The following is a 26,936-nucleotide window of genomic DNA, read 5'->3' on the forward strand; positions in this document are numbered from 1 at the left end:
TCACATTATTCTTACATACACAAAACGATATCTCACAAATACCTCAGTTAACTCACCAATTATTTCCTTTGGCTAATGGCAGCATAATTGTGACCCCCACGGGTCTTTAGTGTGAGATGGATGGGTTGGTCAAGCTGGCATAGCACAAAGGTGCTGCTTTTACTGTCCAGATACACATCATGGACATAGATACACATCCATCTTTTCAGCTGCCCATGTCAGTAAAAAACGACACCTCTCTCAAAAAGCCCATACCAACCACGCTGAGGGAGTTCAAGTGCTTGAAAAAAAGTGGGTAATCGTAATGTCAATAAGATTCGAAAATTATAATTTTTTTTAATTAAGTCTCCAAACATATTATCACCATCCAAAAGTTTTAAATACATATATATATATATATATATATATATAGATGTATCTATGTTTTTTTTTTGTTGATAATTGCTGATATCAACAATGGCTGTATAAACCTCTTAAGATTAGATGACCTAAATAGGCCTACATATGGCATTGTGCAATACAATGAGAACGTAATGGTTACTTACTTATAAATAATAACTATAACCAATCTGTAGGAAATTATTGATAATATTGTGAGCAGAAATTATATGAAAAAAATATATATCGATCTATAAATATGTATTTTAAACTTTGGGAAGGTGAAAATATGATATTTAGGAAACATATTTAATTTCTAACTGTATCGACATTACGATTACCCACTTTTTTCAAGCACTTGCACTCCCCCAGCCTGGTTGGTTCTTTACTGACCTGGGCAGCTGAAATGGATGTGTGTCTGGTCAGTAAAAGCAGCAGCTCTGTGCTAAAAAGCCAGCTTGACCAATTAGCCATTAGCCAAAGGAAATAATTGGTGAGTTAACTGAGGTATTTGTGAGATATCATTTTGTGTATGTAAGAATAATGTGATATATATTAGCGACGCGGCCTCCCGCTAGCATAGCTACGTTAGCATTAGCGTGCTAGCTATATTAACACTGTTAGCATGAGCCTAGCGCTGTCTAGCTTCACAAGTATCTGTCTAAATAAATTGTGTTTATAGATACTAAACTGTATGTGAATACATATTTGCAAATTCCATATTCAAAGTGCACGTTGCTATTTCAGACTAAAGTGAGCTAAAACTGAGTCTATGCATGTGGTGTTGTGTAGATTGGTCATAGAGATTATAGGTTGTTTTAATTAAAAAATTATGTTAATTTGTATAAGGTTCAGTGAGAACTTTATTTGATTAGGGTACCAAATATATTTCATTTAAGCAATACAAAGCATTATGTTATCTAATGTGGAACCATAATGCTATAATGATTTGGATAAAGGAAACCAAAATGCATTTGAACTATGTTGTGGTCATTCTCAGGTCATTTCATTCTATGTTGATCAACTGGGTGATAGGACAAGATTCCTGGATTCTTCAGCCTAACTGCTTCGATTGGAGAGGAGTAGGCCCACAGCAGGCCTGGAGTGGCCAGCAAACCCCGATTAAATTATTCCGATGTGCTCATTCAAATAACAGTGGCAGGACCAGGTTAAACTAGTTTTTAGTCACAAGAGAGTGAAAATTATGTTGTTTTATCTTCAGTCCATAATAAAAAATGGCACTGTTACGTTTTTTATTTTTTTTAATGTTGCACTAAGAAACAACAAAGATATACACTTCAAGGAAGAGAGACTAGAACATATATATTTTACATTTACTTAGTTAGTTAGTTAGTTTATTCGTCAAATGCACAACATAACAGGCAAGCAGTCATAGCTGGCAATGAAATTTTTGTGTTCCAAGCTCTCCTCAATAATGCAACAATAAAAAATTTAAAAATAGTATATAGAGTAAAAGAGTAACAACGTATAGTGCAATAAGAACCAAATTTTAGATAAAATAAACCTAGAATATATGTACAGTATATATATATATATATACACACACATACACACATATATATATATACATATATATACATACACATATATATACACATACACACACACAACATGTAAACATGAATGTAAAGAATATACATATATATATAAGTGTCTCAGACAGCAGTTAAGGGACTTGCGGAGTTCAACATTCTTGTGCTGCTCGGAAAAAAGCTGTTCTTGAACCTGGTGGTTCTGGTTTTGATGCTCCGATACCGTCTGCCTGACGGTAGCAGAGTGAACAGTTCCTGGCTAGGGTGGCTGTGGTCGTTGAGAATGCGCTGTGCTTTTCTCCAACATCTTCGGGTGTAGAGGTCATGTATGGATGGCAGATCAGACCTGGTGATGTGCTGTGCGGTTTTCACGACCCTCTGCAGAGCTTTACGGTCGCGGTCGTTGCAGTTTCCATACCAGCTGGTGATACAGCCGGTCAGGATGCTCTCGATGGTGCATTGGTAAAAGTTGCAGAGTATTCTGGAGCCCATACCGAACCTTCTCAGTCTGCGGAGGAAGAAGAGCCGCTGTCTTGCTGCCTTAACAACAGTGTCAGTGTGGTGTGACCAGGACAGGTCCTCAGTGATGTGTACGCCAAGGAACCTGAAGCTGCTGACTCTCTCTACTGCAGGCCCATCTATGTGGATGGGGGCGTGCTCTCCTCCCTGCAGCTACCTATAGTCCACTATGAGCTCCTTTGTTTTGGTGACGTTGAGGTGGAGGTTGTTGTCATGGCACCATGTTGACAAGGCCCTCACCTCCTCCCTGTAGGCTGTCTCGTTATTGTCGGAGATTAAACCAATGACTGTGGTGTCGTCAGCGAACTTAATTATTTTATTTGAGCTGTGTGTGGCCATACAGTCGTGCGTAAACAGTGAGTAGAGGAGAGGACTGAGCACGCAGCCCTGCGGTGCTCCAGTACTGAGAGTCAAGGTGGAGGAGGTGTTGTTGCCTATCCTCACAGCCTGGGGTCTGCCCGTCAGGAAATCCAGAATCCAGCTGCATAGGGCTGTGTTCAGTCCCAGGTCCATGAGCTTGGTGATGAGTTTAGAGGGCACTATAGTATTGAATGCTGAGCTATAGTCAATAAAAAGCATTCTCACTTGTCCAACCTTACTGCTGAATCAGTGTGTCTTGTTTAACCATTTCATTAATTCATTTTCTCACAAGCGACCTGCAGCTTCTGATATTCTGGTCCACAACAAAATTATATATATTTTTCTTACCATATAGCGTTTTATGAGAACTGATGTTACACATTTGTTTGCTCAGTATCATAACTAGTGGTACTGGGTGTTATGGTAAACTTTACTGAGCTTTTTGAATGTCAATTTTTGGACGATATGTGGTTAAGAAATTGCCGAAATGACACCTAAATAAATAAATGTATTAGTTTTATTGTCTTTTTTGAGGTGTTGATGGTATTTGCTGTATACCTACTTGTTGTGTCACTACTGAAAAAAGTTAAATTTACTTCAAATAAATGTGCTTTTCTGCTCAGATATTCTGCCTATATTTTTTTTACTTTACTTTGGGGTCATCCAGTGTTACTTGTCAGTTGAGCAAAACTTGTCTCTATTTTGTACTGTTACTAGTTCTTAGTGTCTACTGTTCTCAACTGTTTTCACTTTAATTTGACAGTCCTAAGACCTCTCTACTAATGCTTAGTTGAATATCGACTGATAGTTTGTTGAGAATCAACTGATAGTCAACTATTTTCTGTGTTTTTCTCTGTTAATAGTGTGTAGACACTAAACTGTTTTCACTTTAATTTGAGTCTTAAGACCTCTCTACTAATGCTTAGTTGAACATTGACTGATAGTTTGTTGAGAATCAACTTTTCTCTGTTTTGCTCTGTTAATAGTGTGTAGACACTAAACAGTTTTCACTTTAATTTGACAGTCCTAAGACCTGTCTATTTATGCTTAGTTGAATATTGACTGATAGTTTGTCGACAGTCATATGACAATCAACAGATCACCTACACAGGGTGCCTATTGATTGATAAAATATTCTCATCTTTATTTTACAATGAACATATATGATCAACAGAGGGTTGAATGTTCATTCATTAGATGTGTTCCTTGTGAGTGGGGGGAAAGTTGATCCATATGAAACGTAAGTTGAGTATTGGTTAATAACAGCAGTTGATAGTCAACTTACTAGAAGTTGACACTCAACTGATAGTTTAAGAACATGTAGTAAAAATTATAATGTCTGTTGCAGACTGTTTCTGTAAAAAGAAATTAACAAAATAAAATGATCCTATAGTTAACTAACACTTAGTTGAATGCATGTTACATGTTTGTTGACAGTTCTGTTGAGTGTCAACTAACTCACTGTTGAATATCAACTAAACATCTACTAATGGTGCAACTTGTAGTTAACTTACAGTTAGTTGAATGCTTGTTTCTTATCTGTTGAAAGAGCTCTGTTGAATATCAACTAACCATATACTAAGAATGCAACTAATAGTTAACCGAAAGTTAGTTGAATGCATGCTAAGTGTACAAACCAACATCTACTAAAATGCAACTTATAGTTAACTGACAGTTAGTTGAATGCATTCTAAATATATATCAACTTACTCACTGTTGAATATCAACTAAACATCTACTAATAGTGCAACTTATAGTTAACAGACAGTTAGTTGAATCCTTGTTTCTTATCTGTAGAACAAGCTCTGTCGAATATCAACTAACCATCTACTTATAGTGCAACTTATAGTTAACTTACAGTTAGTTGAATACATGTTACTTATCTGTTGAGATAGTTCTGTTGAATGTCAAGTCAACTCATTCACTGTTGACATGCAACTGCTATCTACTGATGGCTTGTTGAGTGTCAACAGTGGACTATCAAACTAAAGTGTTACCGTCACTTCTTTGACTCCCTCAACTTACCAAAAATGAGATGAATCGGCCAGGCTAGAACTGGACTCAAATGTCCTAGAGAGGGAGCTAGTTGATGCTATTAAATCTTTTCCCTCGGGTAAAGCAGTAGGCACAGATGGATTTGGCTGTGAATTTCACAAGAAATTTCATATATTGCTTGCTCCACTCAAAATTAGGATGATCAATGACCAGTGCTGGGAACGTTACTTTAAAAAAGTAATTAGTTATAGTTACTCACTACTTGTTCCAAAAAGTAACTGAGTTAGTAACTGAATTATTTTATAATAGAAGTAACTAGTTACCAGGGAAAGTAACTATTTGTGTTAGCCTACTGTAAAAAAAAAGTTGCTGTATGTCAACAAATTTGGATTTTTCTGAGCAGTTTTCACAAGTCAGTTGAAATGAGTAGAACAGACAGGTAGGCCTACTTGTAGGCTACATAACCTTCAATATTTATTGCACATCAACAGACAGCAAGAGGTTTATCCTGCACTTCAAGTAGGCCTAGCCTATTTTGTCCTCAACAAAAGTAGTAGAGGAAACTGCTGAATGTACCGTGCTGATCTGCTATCACTGGATTCACTTCAGGGGTGTCGGCTAAAACACCACTTAAGGCCAAAAACGTCAGACTATGAAGCATGAGACGATGAGAGGAGGAGTAAGGATTTATCCTGTTTATTTCCTTCTTTAACATGCACAGCAGCATACAGATCCCAGGAAAATAACAGTAGCAATATTCGGCTCATGATGACACGCTAAACAGCTGTTGCAACCGGCGAATCGCGGCTGTTTAATAACGTGCATAAATCATAATTTATAGAGATCGGGAAACTCCATGCACTTACTCACAAGGGCGATGCAAACAAACTCAGGGAGAGCACGTTTCAACCGTGGATTGATAGGTGGTTACTGCGGCAACGCGCACGCTCACGCAACAGAGAGAGAAAGAAAAAGAAAGAAACTTCACTAAACAGGCGCTCCGGCTGACTGACGTGATGGCGCTAACTGACAGTTATAATGTCATCCACACTGAATAAAACACATCTTAAAACAGGATAAGAAATAACAATCGCTTCGCTTATCTTGTTGTTAACCCACCGGTCTCCTTACTAGCAGTGTGTGTAGTATGGAGCCAGGGGTGCTTTCGGATTACACAGTTTATTCAATCAATTCATAGTAACGCACCGCATTTAACGTTCAGTAACGATAACGGCGTTGTAACGACGGAAAAAGTAATTAGTTAGATTACGCCGTTTTACTGAAAAAAGAACGGCGTTACCTAACGCCGTTCTTTTTTAAACGGCGTTATTCCCAACACTGTCAATGACTCTATTAAAAATAATACATTTCAAAAGCCCCTGTATGAAGCAAATATATGTACACTGTTAAAAGGTTATCACAAAAATACTGGCTAATACATTCGGGAAGCATATTACAACAATTATACACCCTGCCCAAACCGGGTTTTGGTCAGGCAGATTTTCGTTTTGTAATATGCGCCGACTCCTGAATAATCTATACAGTAGTTTCACCAAGAGGGAGGATTCCAGAGCGGCCATGTTGTCCTTAGACACCGAAGTTAAAACGTTAAACATTCCTCCCCTTGTACTTTTTTTCCAAAGCAGAATTTTATTTTAAGAAACAATTTTTTTTAAATCAGATAAGAAGTTTCTGTACATTGTCAAATGTAAATTGGTCTTTGAGTAAATCCATTCCTCAAAAACCAAATTACATCGAATCTATCCGTCTATGTCTCCATTATGTGACAGATGCAGAGGTTCAGATGGTTCTCTAACACACATTGTCTGCCTCTGTCCTCATAGTCCTCATTCACAAAGATATTGGTCTGACATTTGTGGTATATGGAAAGGACATCCCCCCTGATCCTGAACTGGCGCTTCGTGGATGCTCAGAGACAGCTTTGATATACAGGGGTTGACACTAAGGTTTCAAATGCACTTGCCCATAGGGCAAGTACAGGTAATGTTTTACTTGCCCGAATGTTGTGTTCACTTGCCCAAAAAAAAATAAAAAACTGTTAAACAATGATATATACAGTATAGGCTAATTGAATTATACATTTTAGCGATCTCTTAAATGCAAACACTGCTTACTAGTCTCATCCTGAAAACATTAAACGAACAACAATTCATATAAGCCTATATATCATGACATCACACATACAGCCAAGAGCTTGGTCCTGCTGCAGCATCGTGAAAGGGCCTCTTTTTGCCATGCACCTTGCCCAGGGGCTCAGAAAACTCAGTCTAGCTCAGAGTCAAGCTGAATGTTAGCTTCCACAGAACATTTTTACTTATTTAAAACGGTCACATTGTGCCAAAAAGTGTTCTATTTCATCCTTACTGACCGCCAGAGGCGGTGCATTAAGCACTGGATATACATCTAGCGCATGCGCAGTTTCGAGTACCTATACCAAAAAAGTCACCTGTGACCCTCGTGACACCGGAAGGGCTATATAGCCCGGTGTCTACAGAGGATCTGTTCCTTTCATCTTCTCGCGACGCAGTGAGAGTACCGCGTGCGGACAACCCATTCGTATTTTTTGGAAGGATTGTGCTAACTAACTGCTAACGGTGCAGCCTCGCGACCAAAGAGGTCGGAGTAACGGTGAGTCCGTCCTCCAGGGGCTGTTTAGCTGTGTAGCGCTGAAGGAGCTATCGCCGCTACTTTGATGGTGGGTCAGCTTAATTGGCTTTCCCCCACTGTGTGTAGCCGCTAAGATATAGCTTCCCTTTGATAGAGACAGCTCGGCTGTTTCTTGCCACATTTTTTTTGCTGGTAAACTTTTCATTTGAAAAAAAAAAAAAAATAATAATAATAATAAAGTATCTTTTCAGTTGCTTATCAGTGAAGGCTGCGCTCTCGCGTCCGCTCCTGGTAACACTGCTGTGTATTTATTTCCAGTCACTTATCGGTGAAGGCTGCGCTCTCGCGTCCGCTCCTGGTAACACTGCTGTGTATTTATTTTTCGGTCACTTACTGGTGAAGGCTGCGCTCTCGCGTCCGCTCCTGGTAACACCGCTGTATATTTGAGCTCAGTCACTTACTGGTGAAGGCTGCGCTCTCGCGTCCGCTCCTGGTAACACTGCTGTGTATTTATTTTCAGTTACTTATCGGTGAAGGCTGCGCTCTCGCGTCCTCTCCTGGTAACCCTGTTGTGTATTTGACCTCAGTCACTTTCCAGTGAAGGCTGCGCTCTCGCGTCCGCTCCTGGTAACACTGCTGTGTATTTATTTTCAGTCACTTTCCAGTGAAGGCTGCGCTCTCGCGTCCGCTCCTGGTAACACTGTTGTATATTTGAGTTCAGTCACATAGGCTACTGGTAACACTGTACAGCGCTTAGCGTGCCCGCTCCCTTCCGGCGCTTGTAGCTATTATTATAGCTTCCCTGTTTGCTAATAGAAGCAGCTCGGTTGAAAAACAGCCAGCGGCCGGCCCTGATGCCCGAGCACCTGGCCCCCAGGCCTCTAGGGGGAGGGGGGTACCGGTGAGGTTCTGAGGCCCGAGGCTGCCCGGAGGACGGGCGGGCGGGGGCACGAAAGTTATCAGTAGGCTGCTGGGCGGGCCGCTGAGTGGGCCGCCGAGACTTGCGTAGGCCATCGTCTCTCGCTGGATGAGAACGTGCCTGAGAGTGGCAAAATGGAAAACGGAAAGAGTAAGACTCCTGAGCTCATATATATGATGAAGCGATGGCCCAGGAGCACCAGATACTGTAACAAATGGCAGAAAGAATATGGGTTTGAGAACAAGTTGGTATTAGAGCAATGTAAGGAACTGAAAGAGAAGGTAGAGACAAAGGCTGCAGAACGGTTGGAAAGGCAAAGACAGAGGTGTGTGTTAGAAATTGAGGCCGCCATGTTATGGATACATACGGCTGAAGAAAGACTGGAAATTATGAGGCAGAAGCAAGAAAAGGCAGAGGTAATTGCAAAAATGGCTAAAATCAGAGAGGAAGAGGAAACCGCACCAAGTATGAGTGTGGCAGCGCAGAAAGAAGAAGCAAAGGAAGCTCGAAAGAAACAGAGGAAGATGAAGAGAGAGCAAGCCAATATGGCAAGCCACAGCACAGGCCCAGACAGGAATAAAGAGCAATACAGGAGAGGACTAAATGCCGAGGGAAAATGCATCTGTTACAGATGCAACAAAGAAAACCACATGGCCAGGCATTGCAAAGAAAAATTGCCCCACAAAGGTCACAGAGATCCCAAGAATGTGGCCCCCGACCGAATTAAGATTAGTTAAACATCAAATGGGCAAATAAATTGAGAAGCAGTGTCCCAACCGATAAAAATTGTTGACAAAAAGCAGCAAAAAACAATGTGAACTACAAAATGCATTTCCTGCTGAAAATACGTGTGAATGCTGAAACAGCTTATGCTAAACTGGATAGCTGAGTATGAAGAATTGAAAAAATTGAAAAAGGTTTCTTTAGTAGGAAAGTAGTTGAAAAGTTGAATATATAGAGGTTTGGATAAAAAAAAAATGTTTTGCTGAAATTATGAATGAATTGAAAGACATGGATAAAATAAAAAAATAAAAATAATTAAAACTGTGAAATAGTAATTGAATAGACTTGTAGCTAAATTAACATTGATGGCTTGAATGTATATAAATCAGATAAAGGAGTAGTAAGATAATAACGTCTTAAGCATGAACAGTAGTGAATTGTGGAGGTTCTACCGAGATACTTATCTAGTATACTTATTACTTATAGGAATTATGTTGAATATTTAAAAATGACTAGATAAAATTATAATTATAAATGAAAGACATTATTAGTTTTTTATTTTATTTTATATGTGAAATGGGTCTTCAAAGAGCAAAGTGTTGACCCCATTTCAACTTTGTCTCTCCAAACTGTTTAATAAAGGGAAAAAAAGATTTTATTTTAAACCTCCCCTTGTGATCAGAAAAGCATCTGTGAGGCAATTGTTTTTGCATATGCAGACAGAGCACCTGACAGAGAACCAAACGGAAATGGATAGAAGAACAAGCTATACTTGGAGAAGATAAAAAATTATAGAATTAATTAAAAAATAGTGCTACCACGCAACTTTATATATATAAAATAGTGGTTAGAATGAGTCATGGGCCGAGCAATGACTCAAGAGTAGGGAGATGTCGCTATGATAACAAATGTATTCCATACATACATACAACTTTACACAATTTTCAAAAAACTTTTGTGTAGAGTATGTATATCTGATTGATGACGTCGAAACATGTGATGATGCAGAATCAGAGAACAGAGAACTGACCGAATGAATGACACAACTCTTTATAAATCTAACAAAGTTACGAGAGCAAATAAATTGCCAGATTTTCCTATGTCCCAACAGGAGCTGCATCAGACAAGCTGTTGCTCAAGGGGGTGAAGTGCAAAGTTGGAGCTGCACACTGGGAAAGGCCCTGCAAAATCCTACTGACAAAACTTCCAACTACAGCCAAAGTCAAAAGAACTACAATATCCAAGTCACCCACTACAGAAAGACTTGAACATTCCTAACAACAGCTGACACTTCCACATGAGTCATGAACACTCCTGACCACGCCCACAGCCATAAAGATTGCAGAATGATATATGTGGATACACGAAAGACACTGAAAAAAAGGTGCTGCCTCTCCCCTCCGACGTAGTGGTGGAAGTCCGCTACAAAGGGATTTATCCTTATAGTGGGTAAACATGTCTCAACCCGGTGAAGAAAACAACTGATCCACTACAATTAGATGGGGGGAGTACCTGGACTGAGGAAATCCTTTGCATGGGACATGCCGCAACGGCACCTACAAGATTCAAAGAACCACAACATGTTTTGGACACAAATGCCTGGTACAAATATGCCTCAATACTAGCCAACGCCACAAGATAAAGGGATTGTTACGTCTGCACTAACATACCAACATCAGCTGATTCACGCACTGACCGACAGTCAGACTGTGTGATCTCATGAAGACCCGCCCCCTAGAGAATGGAACAATCACTGAAATGAATAAAGACGGAAGATAATCAATGTCCAATGCCCTTGAAAACGGCTAAATGTTGTAATATGCTTAAGAATGGAAATCAGGAGGGAAATGTAGGGTTTTTTCATTGTGTAAGCATGTGTCTAAAGTGAGCTGATACATGATGTTTCGAACTATGTACTCTGGGATCGCCATGACCAGGAGTGACCAGGTTTCCAGCAGTCAAGACACACTGCCATGCCCCAGCTGGGATAAACAAACAAGTTCCCAGAGACATTAGTCAATCATTAGTTGAAACGCACACACAAATCCATGCTCTGTATGCACCAGTTGATTGAATAAAAAGCCCAATGAGAGGAGAGTTGGTTTAGAGTTGGTTCAGAGATGGACAACGTGACAACCTGTTGTAACCGCTCTCCTTGTCCTTGGCAAGTAAAATTATCTCTTGGTCTCTGTCTATCATTGTGTCTGTGTCTCATGGTCTGTTTGAACTAACACCTGGGTTCTTGTCTTACACGCTTAGCCTGTGATGAGTGTCTAGATCCTGGATGTAGGTATTTATTTTAACATTCGTACATACTAAAGCGATCCAGTTCAGTTAAATGTGATGGCTGCCGAGCATGGAAAGCCTGCTTCAAATCATCCCATAGATTGTCGATGATATTCAAGTCATTGGACTGCGACGGCCATATCAGAACATTGTACTTTTTCCTCTGCAGGAATTTGAACTGTGTTAAGGGTCATTGTCTTGTTGGAATATCCAACCCCTGCGCAACTTCAACTTTGTGACTGATGCTTGAACATTATCCTGAATAATCTGTTGAAACTGGGTTGAATTCATCCGACTATCCACTTTAACCAGGGCCCCAGTCCCTGAAGTGGGCACAGCATGATTGAACCTCCACCAAATTTGAAAATAGGTAGCAGGTGTTTTACTTGGAATGCAGTTTTCTCCTTTCGCTACAGCGTGGGCGCAGAAAGGGCTTCCTTCTCATCACCCGGCCATACAGATGTTTTGCACTGAATTGTTGAACCATGTACAGATACACCATCTGCAGTCAGATGTTCTTGCAGGTCTTTGGAGGTGATCTGTGGGTTGTGTGCAACCATTCTCACAATCCGCCGCATATGCCGCTCTTGTACTTTTCTTGGTCTGCTAGACCTGGGTTTAACTGCAACTGTGCCTATGTCCTTCCATTCCCTGACAACATTCCTTACAGTAGAAATTGACAATTGAAACCTTTGGGAAAGCTTCTTGTAGCCTTCCCCTAAACCATGACAATGAATAATCTTTGTTTTTAAGATCTTTTGGGAGCTGTTTTGATGATCCCATTCTGTCTCACTTCTGCAGAGAGTCAAAGAGAAGTGCAACTTGCATTTAGGCACCTAAAATACCTTTTCTCATGATTAAACAGACCTTTGTATGAGGTTCAAGGCTTAACAACATAATCCAACCAATTTTGTGTTTAAAGTCCTCAGTTTTACATGCTGTTACATGCATTAAAATCAGCAAAACCACAAGGGTTCCCATATTTTTGCAGTTTTTCACATTTTATTTAATTTCATAAAACTAAATACTGCTTTTCAAAAAATCTTTGTTTGGAAAACATCCCAGTACTTAGCTGTTCCTGGTAAATGAAAGACATACCACTTTTATCTTTTTTGTGTGAAAGCAGAGTCAATTATAATGCCGGCTGAGAGGGGTTCCCAAACTTTTTCATATGACTGTACTATCTATGCAATAACCCTACTATTTTTTACGTCGTCTCCTTCCACTTCCTTGTGAAATCCTCTGCAGGGATTCTCGAGCAAGCGCAGAACGCAAACTCCGATACGCGATATCCGATCCCTGTATACATGCAGAGAGAATGCCGACTATGAACAAGTTATCTAGGTGTTCTTATCCGACTTCGCTTGTCCGTTAATGTGCCGATTTGTGTGCGAAGTAGATCGGATAAAGGATAAACATGCATTTTACAAGTCCTGTTGAAGTCTTATTTGTTTATTTACCCGATTATGAGTCTGCATGTAAACGCACTGAGTGATAGCCGAGGCCGGAGGCATTATCTTATAAAATACCAATAAAGGATTCAGGAATACACTTTTCATTAAACAAGCTCAAATTAAAGTATGCTTATTTCTATCTTCATCTTCACCTTTGTCCATCAGTTTCTAACTCACAGAAATCTTAAGTTGTTACCTGAGCCTGTTGTCCATCTTGGCCACAGATCCCAGTGCCAGGCTATAGATGTAGATACCAGGAGCACACTTCTCCAGAGTCAGACAGCAAACTCCAATCCCCAAACCAACAGCAAACTCTACAAAACAAATCAACATCCATTAAGAAGTGTTCTCAAGAAACAATTTAGCCATCACTGCAAACATTTCACAAGACTTTCTAGTATGACAGCTTGGTCCAACAGATGTGGGTTGACCTGGAACACATGGCCTCACTAATGCTCTTCTCTTCAGCAAGGTTCTGACATCCCATAAATCACAACCACACTATGACACATGGTCTAAATGTTAAGGCGTCCACATATTTTTGCGGAGATGTGCACCTTGTTCACAGCTCCACTCCTATGTCTGTGATAAATTATAACTCTTTGCACCAGTGAACCTGGTAATATGTTAGTTTGACCTTTGAATGATAAATACAATACATGTATCATAAACAATATGCATTTAAAATAACAAAATGCTGTTGCCACTCACTCACTCACTGAGCACTCACTGAGTGTGCTGCTTTCTACAATATTGTTTTAAATAAAAAACAAGATTCAAATATACATTTTTCCTTTGTGTCAGGAAAATACACTAGCAGGACATCTCCAAACAGAAAGTGAAGACAAAACCAAAAAGTTATTTTCCAAAGGTGTCAGGGCTTCTCTCTTAACTTTACAGACCTTTATTAAGTGTGACCTCCATGATGATGCAGTCTTTCGGACCGGGAGCCCTGCGGCCATCAGCCTCTTCAGCCCCAGAGGGGACAGGGGCCCCTGAGGGGACAGGAGTCCCAGCGCTGGTGTTGGAGTTGGGTGAGCTGGAGCGGCTCAGGATGGTGGGGGTTGGACAGGGTGTCAAGCTGGGGCTGCGCAGACGAGTTCGAATCGTCAGTGTCACAACACCTTTTTTCAATTGCTGTTGGAAGAATAATTTTTTAGCTTTTACCTTCTGACCAAGTCTTTCACCAAAAATGTGATGAAGTAAGTATACATCTTCATGCTCACATGCACAGTGAGCATACAATTGAAACAGCCTAGGCTGATTCAAATTAACACAGGATTTTTTTCCCAGCGCACAGACATTACCGACAGGCCTGCCTTTCCCTGCCATTAGGCCTTGGGGCTGAGAGGTTTCGTAGGCCCCCACAATGAAAATGTGTAAAAGCTAGGTTTGTATGGAGCGCAAAACGTATCAGTCAGTGCGGTTACATGGCACAACTAGATTAGATTATCACATATATCGAACTAGACACTCGAACGGACCGTGTCACTTGTCTGAGTATACATGTCAATGTCCGATGCATGGCTGTCTCCACTATGCTAGGTGGCGCTGTAGCCCTTTCAACCACGCTTTCAACAAGTGTTGAAAGAGCCACGTCCGGTTCTCTTCCGGCAACAACCCATGGTGTAGCCTATTACGCGCAGGCACACAAGCACAGAACGAGAAGTCCGATATGCGATATCCGATCCCTGTATACATGCAGAGAGAATGCCGACAATGAACAAATTATCTAGGTGTTCTTATCCGACTTCTCTTGTCCGTTATTGTGCCGATTTGTGTCCGAAGTAGATCGGATAAAGGTGTTTACATGCATTTTAAAAGTCCTGTTGAAGTCTTATTCGTTTAGTTACCCGATTATGAGTCTGCATGTAAAGGCACTGAGTGACTGGTCCCTCTGAGCCAGATAACACCAGAGTATTTATTTTAATGAATGGGCAAACCATTTCACAGGAATTTGGGAGACAGTGGTGGGGAACCTGGACCTTCTAGGGCAGGGCTGTCAAGCATACGGCCTGAGATGATTTAATCCAGCCCGCGACTTGTAGAGCATCAATTTCTGAGTATGTCAAAAAACAAGTAAGTCTCTAGCCCATTCCTGTGAGGAGTTAGGGCTGCTAGGGGGCGGCCAAAAAACAAGGAAGTAATTCCAGACTTGTCCAGCAGGGGGCACTGACATAACAAGAGCCCAGGAAATAAACAGCAAATTTTAGCAACGTGGTAAATGTCAATCTTGCTTCACCGCTATTAAGACGTTGTTCAAGGGTGACACCCCCATTACCAAAAATGGCTTTATGGCTAAGGCAGCCGGCCTTAACAACGCCATTCCACACCTTTTTTATGTTTAGTGCTGCACAATTAATGTACTAGCAAGCGCGATGTACATGGTCATAACTTGGCGAAAGGCCGTGATTTGCAGTAAATGTGCACATGTGTCTTCAAGCCTTTCTCTATCAGCTGCTCTGTGTGTGTGTGTGTGTGTGTGTGTGTGTGTCTGCGGCTCTGCACGCGCAGCTGCGCCCCATTTGACACGCGGGAGAGCCGGGACACTTAACGACTTGGAAGATGGCACTCAAATCTTTTCGCTAAATGAATGGGGCTTAATACGTCACCTTGTTCATTGCTTATTCAAATAAAATGCATTTAAAATTTAAAAAATCGTTTTATGTATCGAACTGTGGATCAGAAATTGTGATACATCGTGAATTTTTGTATCGTTACAGCCCTACTTTTCAGATATCTATACCTAGCTAGCTAGCCACAACCTTCTTGTCACTTGATCAATGGCATTTGAATATGAGTATATGACACATGGCAAACTACTTCTCTACATTCTTATTGGCTGTTGTGTAATGGTGCCCACGTGGGTCACTTGTTTATTGGACCAATCAGAAGCCACAAACATTCATATCAAGTGATGGACAGAACATTTGACAAAAATACAAAACAGTGCGATCTTTTTTTAATGGCTCAACATAGGCCCCTGATCTTCGTAGGCCCGAACAATTTTATATATATATATATAAAAAAAAAAAGATTGGCTCATGATAGGCCCATGCTATTATCCAACCAGAAAAGAGTGATCGCTACAAAGGGGCAGTTCTCTTTGCCTGTGTACGTGCAGAGGGCAACCATAGATAGTATTTAAAATGGATGTAGCATCGGGCTGATCTCAGTTATTTCAACTGCATCCAATCGTCCTGGCCTATGCACGTCGCCATCTTGTCAGAGTTTGACTCCGCCTCATTTCCTCGTACCAAAAAAGGGCATTGATCTGACGTTGGGGGGAGGGAGATTTGCCCATCTAGCTGACGTATACCTCCGAGGCGAAGTGAGGGCCACCGGCTAGCTGTCACTAAAGGGCGCTCTAGCCCCTACACCACGAGCCCCCCCCCCCCACCAGATTCGACATTCGTGCAAGGTTTAAAGAACATCACTCAAAGCGTTCATGAGATATTGCGCCAAGATTGGCCCAGAAAACCTGAAAAGGTAAAGCCTCTGGCCACGGCTATCGCCGCCACGGAGGCATTATAAAATACTAATAAAGGATTCAGGAATACACTTTCATTAAACAAGCTCATAAACAATGTTAGACAAAACCCATTGTGAATATGCATTTCACCTTGAATGTCTGGATGGCCTGTTGGTGTGTGAGTCCTTGAAGAGACTCTCCATTCACTTCCAGAATTTCGTCTCCTACACAGGGACGCATACAATGAGACTGAGATGGGTGATCAGCACACGTGTACATGTAAATCACTGTTTCTTCCATACTATGGATTTTGTTTTCCTTATACAATCTTAATTCAGTTAAATTAAATTAAAGTGGTTACCTTCCTTCAGTCGTCCATCAGCTGCTGCAGCTCCATGAGGGAAAATGGTTTTGACAAAAATCCCCATCTGACCACGTGCTGAGTCCCGCCCACCAACAATACTGAATCCCAGGCCCTAATGAAGTTGGATCTCAATAAATGTCAGAAAGGACTGGCAAAGACACAGGAGTCAGTATCATGTTTTCTAATATGCAGCAAACATCTCAAATATTGTAGGCTAACACAGACAGGGATCAATGTATCACTTAATGCACTTTGTGCTGGTACAAACCCTGGAGTGTTTAATCTCCTGTTGTGGTTAGTTTGGGTTGGTTTAAACACAGTCCGAAACCTCTTGCTGAACTAAACAACTCTGATCTGCTTGAAAGTGAACTGTGGAGCGGTTCATCACTGGTGTGAACCCTATCTGCACCAGTCACAGGAAGCCTATGATGTGTCTGAAATCGCGCACTTACATAAGTACACTTACATTGAGTGCACTTGATTATCCCTACAGTACACTTACTTATAGGCTTAGTGCTCTCATTTCTACGGTGTACTGTCACAACTGCCGTCGCGCACCTACCGGAAATTACTGTGCATTTTGACGGTTCTTCTTCGGTGGTATTTATTTTTTGCTTGCGTTACCGATAGCCAAAACAGGCACGTTAAACAGTGTAATTGTACGGAAAAACAAAACAAATGTGTAATGTATCTTTTGTAGAGCGCGCCCATCTCCACGGTTGCTTCAAGCTCATCTATTTTGATTTTAATGTTCCGCCCTCTCCGCTACGTAGGCAAGATGGCGGCCGTTGAGTGTGGAAAGTGTCCATCGGTCCACACTCAAGTTTTAGACCGTTTTGAGTACACAACCAAGGAATTTACAGTGCACTGCGTTTTGACACACTCAAAACGCAAAGTTTTGAGTGTGTCAAAAGTGCGCAAAGTGCACTCAAAAAAGTAAGAGTAAGTATAGTAGTGCGCGATTTCAGACACAGCACTAGTATTTACGTGTCATTGAACAGTCTGCTGCAGAATGTCTCTCAATAAACGCAGAAAAACAAAAGAGTTCATAGAAATCCTCTGCAAATAAAATAGGTTGAACATGAGTACAGCCAATCTCTCCTATTACTTTTAGGAAAACAGCGACCGCATGAAAGCCCTGTCTGGTCTCATTCAGTGCGGACGAGTGCGTGGAGATCTTCTATACCTTCATGTCCTGCATGACATAACATTAAGGACTTGTGACAGTAGGCTACACCAGGTAGTAGGTTATACCAGGATTTGGCAATAGTATGATGGAGCAGCAACATTGTTTCATTTGGTGAGGAAAGCCTTTCACCAATTTCGAATTCAAAAGCAAACACATAACTTAAAGGGAAAATTCGCCGATTTTCAACCTTAACTCATCTACCATAATATCCTTTGGGTTGCATTATATCCCCGTGTATTTTTTCAACATCGTCCGTTTCGCGGGGGCCGAGCTTCAAAAATCCATTCACCGGTGACGTTTCTGTGACGTTTCCGTGTCAAGGAAGAGCTCGTGCAGACTACAGACTCTTGGAGCCGAGCTCACCAACCCCCCTCTCTGTGAATCCAGGGGGCGGGCTCTAAAAGCACGTGCGAACCAAAACAAACCGTCTGTCCATGCCCATGGTCCGTGACAGTTTACTTGTATCATTTCCTGCATTGAAAATTGCATCTTTTCACACGGGCACAGACGATATGGATGAGGATACTTTAAAAAGTGTGTTGGCTGACTGGAATGAACCAGCAGGGTATTTAGTTGGGCCAGAGAAGCCTACACTGCTGAAGAAATTCAGCGAGGAAATACAGTATGCAGAGAGGCCGAGGCTGCAGCTGTTTCAGCCTTGGTTAGGGTTAGCCTTGTAAGACAATACAACTGGACCACCATTAGAAACCGAGAGACATTTTCAATATCCCAAAAATAATTTGGAAAAGACAACAAATACCAGCAAGACCGGGAGGGCAGATGATCATTGAGTGAGTAACACTATTTTTTTCTAGCATGTTGTAACGTTATCTTTGTCACATTGTGTTGTCTGAGCCATTGCACTGATGTTGCACTTAGCATGTCTATAGCACTTTTCAGAAGAACCCTTTACAACAGGTCAAATAAAATAACCAGTCTTTTGTTCTTACATTGGCTGCTATTGTTACATTATAGCTTTGTGGAGAGTAACCACTTGTTTTGTGTTTTAATTTCTTTAGACATAATCGACTTGTCACACGTCGGTTCTTGATTGAGTGGGTGCTCCAAAGGGGAGATGCTTGGCAAGGGCACCGCATCGTCTTACCTGATTGTGTCATACAGCGCATCAGAGCCAAATATCCATCTCCAAATGGTCACTACAGGCGACAGGCTGAAGAAGACGCTACGTAGAAGCTACGGATGAGCTATGATCAAATATTTTGACCTGTAAATACTGCTGCTAACTATGGACACTGATTGAGATTTAATCATGTGAAAATGTGTCAATTCTCCTTGACTGTATTTACAAATAAAAATAATTTTGTATAAACATGATTGTTTTTTGTCATTGCATAGGTAACCATTTTAATACATAGGTTTGACTTATCAACTAAAAGTGAAATAGTTTCAGAGAATCAAACACTTTATAAGGCATAGATAGAGTTTAATATAACAAGCAAGTAAAACAGTGTGCATTATTCTACACACAACTGTAAAGTATGTACATATACAAATGTAAAAAAGAAAAATAACATTTTCAAAAGCTTTGAGTTTCCAGTGTGTTGGGAAAAACAATTGTAGCATAATGCTTCCTTCGTCAAGTTACTGTTGAAATATTGAGTGATGTTTAGCAGCAGCTTCTTCTGTAGTTGGTTTTGGACATGTTGTGAGGGAGGGCAGGCTGAGGGAGCTGTAGTGATGATGTCAGCACTTTGCAGGCAGCAGTCCCTTCTTCATGTGATGACGAGTTCTACGAGGGATGCTCTGAAGTGGTGCGTGTGTGCGGGATGTAAACAGTCTTCACAACAGAGTGCGTGGTCCTCGGACAATACACCATCTTCCTTTGGACCTCACCTGAAATGACAAATTATGATTGTATCACAAGGCCAGCACTGAAGAGATGACAAAAGAAAAATCAATGTGTTATACTGTAAAGATAATGTTGCTGTTGCAATAAATATATAAAACAGACAAACCACTATGTAACCATAGATAGGTCAGTCAGTTAGTGCACCAACACAATAGTAGTCTTTTGTCTAAGAAGACATCATGTTTATATTAGCAGCCAAGCATACTGTATGCCAGGGTGTGGCTATGCATTTGCATTAGGAAGAGCCAAGACGACACAAGACTAGGGACATCAGTGCTAATCACCCAGCCATCACCATCAGCATAGCAATTGTTTATGGTTTTGGAAAGCTGATCATTTTAACGACATCGCTAATAACCATGCACATGGAAAACAAACACACAGTCACACACAAACAGTCTTGCAAATGCAACTAAATCTTCCTCAAGGATACACAGAGGGGCCTACTGCCCCCCTCACGAGTTCACTTCTAACTTTAGCTTAGCGGCTAAGGTAACTTGGCTACAGCTACAACCGGTAGACTAATTCCTCCTTGCCCCATCTATCAGCCTTACACCGGGACACAATATTCAACAGCGGTGTGGGCAGCACAGTTATTAATGTAGGGGAAACACTGATACTAACTACAGTAGGCTACTATGCAATTTAGCTCACGTTAGCTTACCTTTATTCGGATTCTTTTTCCCGGGGCTGGGGCTATGCATCACGCCGGTGAATAGGCAACAGGTAGGGCCTAGTATCTTCAGCTTACGCTTACTCCTGCTTCTTTTCTGTTTCCTAAAGTTGGCGCATCTAGGCACATTATAGGACGGCATGTTTTCTTTGTGGTAGTAGTCCAACAGTGAAATAATACGAAGCGCGCTATTACTGTACTGCTTACACGGGTCAGGTCCGTGCTGTGTTTATGTCTCCATGGTAACGCGAGCAGCTCGGAATCTGGGCAGGCTGCAGAGCGTACCCCCCCGCGCAATGCATCCTGGGGCCTGTAGGAACTGTAAAAACGGCTACGTCAGCCCCGCGTCATCAGTTTAAATCCGAAATCATTGTGCTCTCTGCCAATTCGGATCAATTTTTGGGGGGCTTTTTTCAATAGACTACTAATATACTCGGCCCTGATATACCATTCACATGAAAATGGGCGAATTTTCCCTTTAAGTAAAAGTTAGTCAATCATGTTATGATACATTAAAACCAGCTGCATCTGAAACCCAAATACTGAATATATTCTCTCAGCTTAATAAATGCATGTATGTCAAAGCAGTGCACTCACCTTGCCCTGGCCTTTCATCAGCACTATACTGGAGATAATGGACGGCTGAGCCAGTCGCCATGGAGACTCTACTTGAATGGTACTCAGGGAGCGGGCTGATTTCTTAATGATCTGATATTCCTAAAGAGAGATGAACAGAGCAAAAACTGAGCAGTGAATACCATTTCTTCATGGAACATTAACATCAATCCCTTCTACAGCATTATAATATTCTGAGTTTGTTTGTAAAGCTCCTTTCAAAAGCAGACATCACAAACTGCTTTACAATAAAAACAAACAAGCAGTAAGAGAAAGCAATAGACGATAAATTACAAGACAACATACAAGGACAAACAAAAATAAGCAAAATAGTTAGGAAAGCAATGCTAAATGTTAATGGTAATGTCAGTGTTATCCTATCCCCTGTTTGGCCATCTCAATAAGATTTGATTTGGTAACTATTTCACTGTTACGGACTTGCGGTTGAGCGATGTAGAGGGTAGACGCAGATGGTCCTTGCTCCTCAATTTTCTCTTTAGTTTTGTTGTTTCACGCCGTTTATATCGACTAAATCTGCAGTAGAACTTTGTTAAACCTATTTTTTATCATAAAAGAGACTTTCACTGTTTGCATGGCGGGCCAATGTCGAGGAAACCACCAAACGCAGCTACCTGTTTTTTCAACTCACGGACATAACGCAAACGCCACACAGCTAACATTGGCAATGCTAGTCAAAGCTTGAGAGATCAAGAACAAGTTTAACAGAGGAATTTAATGCATCTCTGGCTGCAGTTATGGCCCCGATTAATTCATCACTCGAATCTCTAACTAGCAAGGAGGCGTGCCATGCTACTTCCATCTCAGGGATGGAGGACACTCTCTCGTCCCACTTTGATGAGAGATGTAAAGACGCTGCAGTCCATGATGGCCACCATGTCGGAGGAGAATGCAGCCTTAAAAGCTGCAGTAGATGACTTGATTTCACGCTCCAAACAACAAAACCTCAGAGTTGTGGGTCTCCCCGAGGGCAGAGGAGGTAAAAATCCAAGGCAGTTAATGGCGGATTTATTCAAGGAGCTGCAAGTCACTTTTAACAGTGTGGATTGTCTGTTTGACTCGCCGGAGGAGGAGGCTGAACGCTAATATCAAGAACGCATTGATAACGATTAACCCTGATGCCCCCCTCAAAAAAATACCTCTGGACACTTTTGTGGCAAAAATGTACACAAACTGCTATGAAATCATCATACATCAATATTTGCTCAACTTTTTTTTCTTCATAAAACTCTTTAACGACCTTTTTTTTAAGATTTTTTTTTTTGCATTTTTATGCTTTATTGATAGTGTAGACCCAGAGTTGAAATGGGGCAGAGAGGGGAGTGACATGCAGAGAACGACCGCGGGCTGGAATCGAACCCGGGTCCGCTGCTGGCCGAGACCCATGGGGGGGACGCCCTACCAACTGAGCTAAAGGCGCCCCTTCTTTAACAACTTTTAACTTGCTCAGAACTACCAAGCATTCAATCACTTTCAGGATGTTAACCCTTTAAATGCCAGATCAATTAATTTAATTATTTCCATATGATAAATACTAGGGGGATGGGGTTTTGGTGTTGATTACACTCTTGGATCCAAGATTAGCAACAAAATTGATGTGATTGCATTATTAGTTTTTATGTTATTTTATACTCCCTTTGGACACCTTCGTGGCAAAAAAAAATGACATGCACACAAACTGCATTAAAATCAAATCCTCATACATCAATATTTTGTACGATTCTTTTTGCTTGAAACCCGTAATCAACTTCAGCCCTGATCAAAATGATCAAATATTCAATCAATTTCAGGATTTAGCCAGTTTATTTATTTGAGTTAATCATTATTTACCAAAAATTTTAAAATACAAAAAATGCCTCATCCAGTAAAAATGTCAAACATCACTACATTTCTTCAAAATGAAATACTGACATTACAGAATGTATGGTTTTATACTATAATGGCAGTGAGATTAAAAAATGTGGTTTGAATGAAAGTCAATGAGGCATTTTTTGCCACAAAGGTGTCCAGAGTGATTATCTGGCATTACATAAAAAATACTAATGCAATCAAATCAAATGCTTTGCTAATCTTTGACATGTCCAAGCCTCTAATCACCACCAAAGTCCCATCCCCCTAGTATTTATTATATGGAAAATATGTAATGATGTGTTCTTTTTAGTAAATAATTATTAACTCAAATAAATAAACTGGCATTTAAAGAGTTAAAATCCTGAAATTGATTGAATATTCGATCATTTTGATCAGGGCTGAATTTGATTAAGGGTTTCAAGCAACAAAAAAAATCGTAAAAAATATTGATGTATGAGGATTTGAATACAGTTTGTGTGCATGTACATTTTTGCCACAAAGGTGTCTAAAGGGATAATCTGAAAAAACTAGGGCTGTCAAAATTTTAATCAGATTAATCACAGGGTAGCTGTGGATTAATCACGTTTAATTCTACCATTCGAAATATGCCCAAATAATTTCTCTGTAGGCTATGTTGTTATAGGAACGGAAAGATAAATGACAGAAGGTGTATATCAGTGATTCTTGAGAACCGGGACAAAAGGATGTCTTCCATAAGTAACTGCTGTTATCTTTAAAAATAAAAATATTTAAAATTTTAGACGTTATTAGGGATTAAGAATAGAATGTCTCGAGCACAATTATCCCCTTAAATTTAATTTTATCATTATTATGTTAAATGTATGTGTTAAATATATGACACTTGTTATCTTCTCACGACGTCCAAAACAGTGTGTCCACAGAGAGGGTTTCAATCTTTCATATGCAATAAAACCTATTAAAAATGTACTTAAATGATTAAAAAGTGCCTTTTTCATCGAAAGCAACACTAAATAATCTCTTATATCAATAAAAAAGGTTTTTCTTCAACACATTTATGTTTTATATGGTTTCAAAGTGGTGGGAGACTTTTTGTCACCACTGTCAGACAATCCATTAAAATGTAAGAAAATCAGCCAAAATAAGGGGCAGCTGTCACTATGAAGGACCTCTTGTCACATTCTACCTCTGCAGAGTACATTAGAGTCAGACAGACCAGCACACACAAGCTTCAAAAAGACAAATATGTCAGTTTCTTCTGGGATACTTATTTCGAAAAAGGGGGGATTTGATGGTCTGTTCCAAAAAACACAGACTGATGACGAAATTGGTCGGTTTTCATTAACATACAGTCATATGGAAAAGTTTGGGACCCCCTTCTAATTTTGGGGATTTTTGTTAATCATTAGCTGGGATTTCAAAAAAGCAAATTCCTTTACATATATGACATACCTTAGGTAAACAGAAGCAATTCAGCGGTGTCATTTTGTTTATTGGAATAATAGAAAATATGCAATAAGCATCATAACAAAATTTGACTGGTGCATAAATTTGGGCACCCCAAAAGAAAAATGTCATCAGTACTTAGTTGAGCCTCCTTTTGCAAAAATAACAGCCTCTAGACGCCTCTGGTAGCCTGTGATGAGTGTCTGGATCCTGGATGTAGGTATTTTTAACATTCTTACATACTAAAGCGATCCAGTTCAGTTAAATGTGATGGCTGCCGAGCATGGAAAGCCTGCTTCAAATCATCCCATAGATTGTCGATGATATTCAAGTCATTGGACTGCGACGGCCATATCAGAACATTGTACTTTTCCCTCTGCAGGAATTTGAACTGTGTTAAGCGTCATTGTCTTGATGGAATATCGAACCCCTGCGCAACTTCAACTTTGTGACTGATGCTTGAACATTATCCTGAATAATCTGTTGAAACTGGGTTGAATTCATCCGACTATCCACTTTAATGGAATGCAGTTTTCTCCTTTCGCCACGTAAATCACTTTTTATAATGACCAAATAACTTATTTTTTGTCTCATCAGTCCAAAGCATTTTCTTCCAATATGAATCTGGCTTGTCTAAATGAGCTTTAGCATACTCCAAGCAACTGTATCTGTGGCGTGGGCGCAGAAAGGGCTTCCTTCTCATCACCCGGCCATACAGATGTTTTGGTGCAAATTGCACTGAATTGTTGAACCATGTACAGATACACCATCTGCAGCCAGATGTTCTTGCAGGTCTTTGGAGGTGATCTGTGGGTTGTGTGCAACCATTCTCACAATCCGCCGCATATGCCGCTCTTGTACTTTTCTTGGTCTGCTAGACCTGGGTTTAACTGCAACTGTGCCTGTGTCCTTCCATTCCCTGACAACATTCCTTACAGTAGAAATTGACAATTGAAACCTTTGGGAAAGCTTCTAGTAGCCTTCCCTAAACCATGACAATGAATAATCTTTGTTTTTCAGATATTTTGGGAGCTGTTTTGATGATCCCATTCTGTCTCACTTCTGCAGAGAGTCAAAGAGAAGTGCAACTTGCATTTAGGCACCTAAAATACCTTTTCTCATGATTAAACATACGAGGTTATATGAGGTTCAAGGCTTAACAACATAATCCATCCAATTTTGTGTTTAAAGTCCTCAGTTTTACATGCTGTTACATGCATTAAAATCAGCAAAACCACAAGTGTTCCCATATTTTTGCACAGCCAGTTTTTCCACATTTTATTTAATTTCATAAAACTAAATACTGCTTTTCAAAAAATCTTTGTTTGGAAAACATCCCAGTACTTAGCTGTTCCTGGTAAATGAAAGACATACCACTTTTATCTTTTTTTGTGTGAAAGCAGAGTCAATTATAATGCCGGCTGAGAGGGGTTCTCAAACTTTTTCATATGACTGTAAATACTCCCACGGGAAAGCTCGCCAGAAACTCGGCAGTTGATTGGCAAATCAAGACGCCCCCGTTGGTAACCACACACCTGGAACTGCACCTGCTAATGCAACAACAGAGCAGAAGCAAGCTGCAGTGTTAGCTCTTCTCAAGCTACCATCACACCCCAGCCTCGAAGCAGACCGGGGCTGAATGGATTTACTTCATTTTTTGTTAGGCTATGCCCAGCAAAGGTTGGCAATCTAGTGTGATCTGCCGTAATACTGGAGTGTGGAGGAGATTGTGCCTGGAAGACTGAGACCCCTTTTCCACCAGGCATTAACATGTGGTTTTTGTGATCCGATCACATGAATACAGCTCTAACTACAGGTGAGAACACTCTCAAGACGCATTGAGATCGGATCACAAAAACCACATTCGGAGGTGGTTTACGTCGCTTGTGTCCGATGTGTTCGCATTCATTTGGCAGTGGAAACACGAATGTGGTTTGTGTTCACATTAGGGACCTCCTACTCAACTGCTGCCCCCTGCCTGGGCGGAAATACGTTGAAAATGCATCACTGGCGTTCATGCAGCTTTTATAGAAGCCTCATGAACGAGTTGCAAATGACAAGCTTACTCCTCTGTTTTCATTTCACTGCGTAAATCTGAAAACACGGAAATCGCTGCTATTGACTGGAGAGCTGCAAGGCAACGACTTTCTGTTCTTATCTGCTTAAGAATAAAAGTCAACTCGCGTTTGGGTAGTAACAGGCTTTTAATGTGAAGGCGCACAGGAAATATTCTGTTCGCATACAGTATCTTAACTTCATACAGAAAGCCGCCCGTGTAGCCTACTGGTAGTGGTGGTGACAAGAGTGTAGCAGACGTTAGAAAAGGCGCCCCGCAAACACACATCTTTCACCAGTCAAAGAGGCGTAATAACTTACTCGCCTAAGAGTTTTTACTTTTATATACTATCTATGATATTTCCCGCATTTGGCGAGAGCCCTCTAAGCAGTGTTGTGCATCGCGCCTCCTTGTCTAAATGAGACAGTAGCATATCTCGTCAACCTAGACTGGTAATTATCTTCGCATGCAATGCATTTTAATAGCAAATGCGATTAAAACTGTGGCACTGTACAGCCCTGTATGTTTACTTGTTTGAACCCCACCGGTTAAAAACACCAATGCAAACGGAAATGATGAACGTGTTGA

At 40.7% G+C, this 26,936-nt stretch overlaps 1 protein-coding gene and 1 long non-coding RNA gene across 2 annotated transcripts in view; both read right to left on the reverse strand.

Annotated features, from left to right (window-relative positions):
* pdzd2 (PDZ domain containing 2) overlaps positions 1-26,936 on the reverse strand; it is a gene marked incomplete at its 5' end in the record, with an annotated part of 91,829 nt that overhangs the window by 41,965 nt on the left and 22,928 nt on the right. The window contains 5 exons of the mRNA XM_080048209.1: positions 13,012-13,129; positions 13,718-13,952; positions 16,438-16,511; positions 16,649-16,763; positions 20,981-21,100. Coding sequence (XP_079904335.1) covers positions 13,012-13,129; positions 13,718-13,952; positions 16,438-16,511; positions 16,649-16,763; positions 20,981-21,100 — 662 coding nt within the window. The remainder of the gene's footprint in view (positions 1-13,011; positions 13,130-13,717; positions 13,953-16,437; positions 16,512-16,648; positions 16,764-20,980; positions 21,101-26,936) is intronic.
* On the reverse strand, positions 19,264-20,609 carry LOC307263572. Its single transcript, XR_013845281.1, has 2 exons — positions 20,375-20,609; positions 19,264-19,694 (listed from the first exon to the last, which is right to left on the reverse strand). It is a non-coding gene; the product is annotated as an uncharacterized lncRNA (long non-coding RNA).

This window comes from Ammodytes marinus (assembly GCF_949987685.1).
Source record: "Ammodytes marinus genome assembly, chromosome: 2".
NCBI lineage: Eukaryota > Metazoa > Chordata > Actinopteri > Uranoscopiformes > Ammodytidae > Ammodytes > Ammodytes marinus.